Source organism: Nansenia antarctica, assembly GCF_963989245.1.
Source record: "Nansenia antarctica genome assembly, chromosome: 2".
Taxonomy (NCBI): domain Eukaryota; kingdom Metazoa; phylum Chordata; class Actinopteri; order Argentiniformes; family Microstomatidae; genus Nansenia; species Nansenia antarctica.
The window spans coordinates 57,373,783-57,377,053 of record NC_137675.1 but is presented as its reverse complement, the minus strand read 5'-3'; the positions used below and the strand labels follow the sequence as shown (position 1 = coordinate 57,377,053).

General features: G+C 41.3%; 1 protein-coding gene across 1 annotated transcript; it reads left to right on the top strand.

Annotated features, from left to right (window-relative positions):
- Positions 1-720: 720 nt before the first annotated feature.
- LOC308151190 (amine sulfotransferase-like) lies at positions 721-1,534 on the top strand. The gene is made up of 3 exons (XM_080524015.1): positions 721-810; positions 1,013-1,184; positions 1,269-1,534. The coding sequence occupies exons 1-3, from the start codon at positions 760-762 to the stop codon at positions 1,391-1,393; spliced, it is 348 nt and encodes a 115-aa protein (XP_080380141.1). The 5' UTR covers positions 721-759; the 3' UTR covers positions 1,394-1,534.
- The last annotated feature ends 1,737 nt before the right edge of the window (positions 1,535-3,271 follow it).

The following is a 3,271-nucleotide window of genomic DNA, read 5'->3' as shown; positions in this document are numbered from 1 at the left end:
CCTTCCTGAGACAGCGTGTGTTGTACAGCTCTTCCAGAGAGGGGAGGGGGGCGCCGGTGATCTTCTGTGCTGTTCTCACGACTCTCTGTAGCGCGTTTCTCTCCGCTGTTGTGCAGCTGTGGAACCAGTTGCAGATGCCGTAGGTGAGGATGCTCTCCACTGCGCCGTGGTAGAAGGCCACCAGTATCTCCTGCTTGTTGTGTTCTTTCCTGAGGCATCTCAGGGTGTATAGCCGCTGTTGTGCCCTCTTGATGGTGCCTTTTGTGGTATAACAACATGACTGCATCCCCTTATTAACCTGGGCATAGAATAAACACAATCTATATACAACTGAGGACATATAATTCATTTCACTTAACAGTACCAGCCAGGTTTTGTAGGGTTAGTGATGTTAGGCTAGTTGACAGCTGCCACCCCCTGGCTAACTATAGTTAGCTAATATAAACACAGACAGCACTGGCAATATTGTTTAGCTATTTATGTAAGGGTGGTTAGGGATACAATTGTTTTCAATGCAGGTGCACGTTGAGGGTCAGTCAGTCAGGTACAGCACCTGCGAGTGCCCAATCGGCAGAGACAAGTGCCAACATACGTGTGTAATGATTTATGACAATGAGAGGAAACACTTTAAAATGGTTTTTATTGTGAATCACAAAAGGGCATCTTTCAAGGAAGGGGATGGTGAGAAATGTGTATTTCTAATCTGTGCTTTCAGTTGGTGCTGAGTCCTGGTTTGATCACATCAAAGTGTGGCATGCTATGAGAGACCAGTACAACATTCTATTCCTGTCCTATGAGGACATGGTCAAGGTAAGAGATGGAGACTTACTACACCATGTCTAGCTAGAGAGATTAGGAGCAGCCCTGTTTATCAGAAATACATAATCATGTGAATGTATGCATCTTCCATGCAGTGAGTGCCACCTTCATTGTGATTGAATGTGTTCATTGTTGACAATTCAGTTGACACTTGAAGGTTTCTTCTTCGATGACCTAATGTTCATTTTCTCAGGATTTGAGGACAGCAGTGGTCCAGATCAGCCAATTCCTTGGCAAAGACCTTAGTGAAGCAGCCATTGTCAAAATAGTGGAAAATAGCACATTCAACAACATGAGGAAGGACCCAAAGGCTAATTATGAGTTCATTCCAGAGGATATGCTCAAAGCACCCTTTATGCGTAAAGGTTAGAACTCATATATACTGTAGACAGTTGGTATCTTATCATACACAACATAACATACAGTAACATGCCCATGTTCTATGGCAGGTCAAATCGGAGACTGGAAGAACACGTTTACGGTGGCCCAGAGTGAGAGGTTTGACCAGGTCTTCAAGGAGCGGATGGGGGCTACGCCTCTGAAGTTCATCTGGGACATGGACGAGCACTCATAGTGATGAGAAGCTGCTTTAAACGACAAATGTCCCAGAGGGGCACTAAGAATTAACATGGACACTTGTGTACATAAACCGTATCATCATCATAACATTTGATGATATGACAAAAACTCAAATCAACTCGACACTTCATACACATGCACAGATTAATGTCTGCTGAACCATAATTTTTCTATTAACGAATAATGATCCCATCTTTAAAAGGGAAAGAAGACTAAATAACTGAAACAAGACAGCCATTCTCTCAGATCTTTATTTGAATGTTTAGAGGGCAACACGTGTTTGTGTGGTACAGCTTTGGTCCAGGGGTGCAAACTGGTGATGGCCCAAAAAGGTGACATATTTTTTTTGCCTGAAAACGATTAGTGCTAGTACTAATGGCGCTAAATAGATATCGCTAGCACTAACGGTGGACTAACAATGATGCATGTGTAAGTAGCGGCAGCCCTGACCTCAACACCTGCAGAATTACTTTGAAAACAGTTTACTGTGACTGTGTTCTCTATGCTGTCTGAAACTGTACCTAGCTGCCTGAAGCTAAAGGTTATTTCAACAGCAGCAGAGTTTAGCAGACAGGGAGATTAGTTAGCTTGCGCATCATGTGACTTGGATGAGACTTAGACCCCCGCCCCCCCCCCCCAAAAAAATATATTTTTGCAGATCTACACAATTCACGTGAATTACATATTTTGAGATAAAAACGAGATAAAAACGAGATAAAAATTTAGCAGAAAGGTGACATGTTTGCACCCCTGTTGGTCACTGGAGCCATCTCCACACCTCAGTTCTCTTCATCTAGAAACAATAAAGGAGGAAGAGAAAGAGGGAGGGAAGGAAGGACAGGAGAAAGAGTAAAGGAGGTGAGAATGTTTCCACCAGTAAACATAATCATAGAATTAACATCTAGTGTAGAGACTGTTTGAATGTAATGTGCAAAAATGTCACAAATAAACAGTATACTTGTAATATCATTCACTTCACTCAAGTCTATCAAATATTCTGAGAACAGCTGTTGTCTGTTTCTGTTGCAATGAGCAATTCGATTACTGCCCACACGCAAATTTACTGTTCACCATGTGCAACATGGAGTCTTCATTTCCATCTCACCTTCCTCCTCCTTCATTTCCACCTCAACAGACGAGTCCCGGGGTTTCAGCTAAGAATAAGTTCATAGAGGTAAAGAGGGGCTATATCTTTTTCTGAAAGTATCGAATTGCAACTTGTAATATTTAACAATAAACATCATTGTTATGATATTATGAAGTAAAATAAAGTCACACAAAAAAGCGCTACGGTATATTATCACTGGTAGGTACCCACATCTAGATGGGTAACAATAGCAATAATAATAATAATAACAACAACAACAATAATAATCATCATCATCATAATAGTATTAATAATAATAATAATAATGCAATGTTGTATACAGCTTTTCTCAGTACTCAAATACACTACATTTCATGGAGAGGACATGATGATGACGTACTACGTAGTAGTAGGAACACTAAAAATAGATTAAAAGCACGTTTTAAAAGAGAATTACTCCACCTAGTGGAGTGCTCGGGTGTGAGGGAAAGACATGAATATTACCTTTGTCCTACTCCTCTCTGCATCCAATCTACGCACTGTACGCTCCATCTTCGTAACTTGTGCCTGAGGGAGAGAGAGACATGTCACTCAAATAAAAAAACATTCTCTCAGAGAAACAAATACATGGAAAAAGTTGGAGTTGATACACTGGGAAAGAGTGAAGGAGGGGGGGGGTCTCACTCACACACTCTTTAATTAATTAATTAAAATTAACACTCACACACACACACACACACACACACACACCTCCCATTGTGTGAGGTCGAGTTGACACTCCAGCTG

Coding starts and splice junctions, on each gene's coding strand:
- LOC308151190 (XM_080524015.1), top strand. CDS start 760: ATGAGAGACCAGTACAACATTCTATTCCTGTCCTATGAGGACATGGTC. Junction 811..1,012: donor CCTATGAGGACATGGTCAAG/GTAAGAGATGGA, acceptor TCATTTTCTCAG/GATTTGAGGACAGCAGTGGT. Junction 1,185..1,268: donor AGCACCCTTTATGCGTAAAG/GTTAGAACTCAT, acceptor GTTCTATGGCAG/GTCAAATCGGAGACTGGAAG.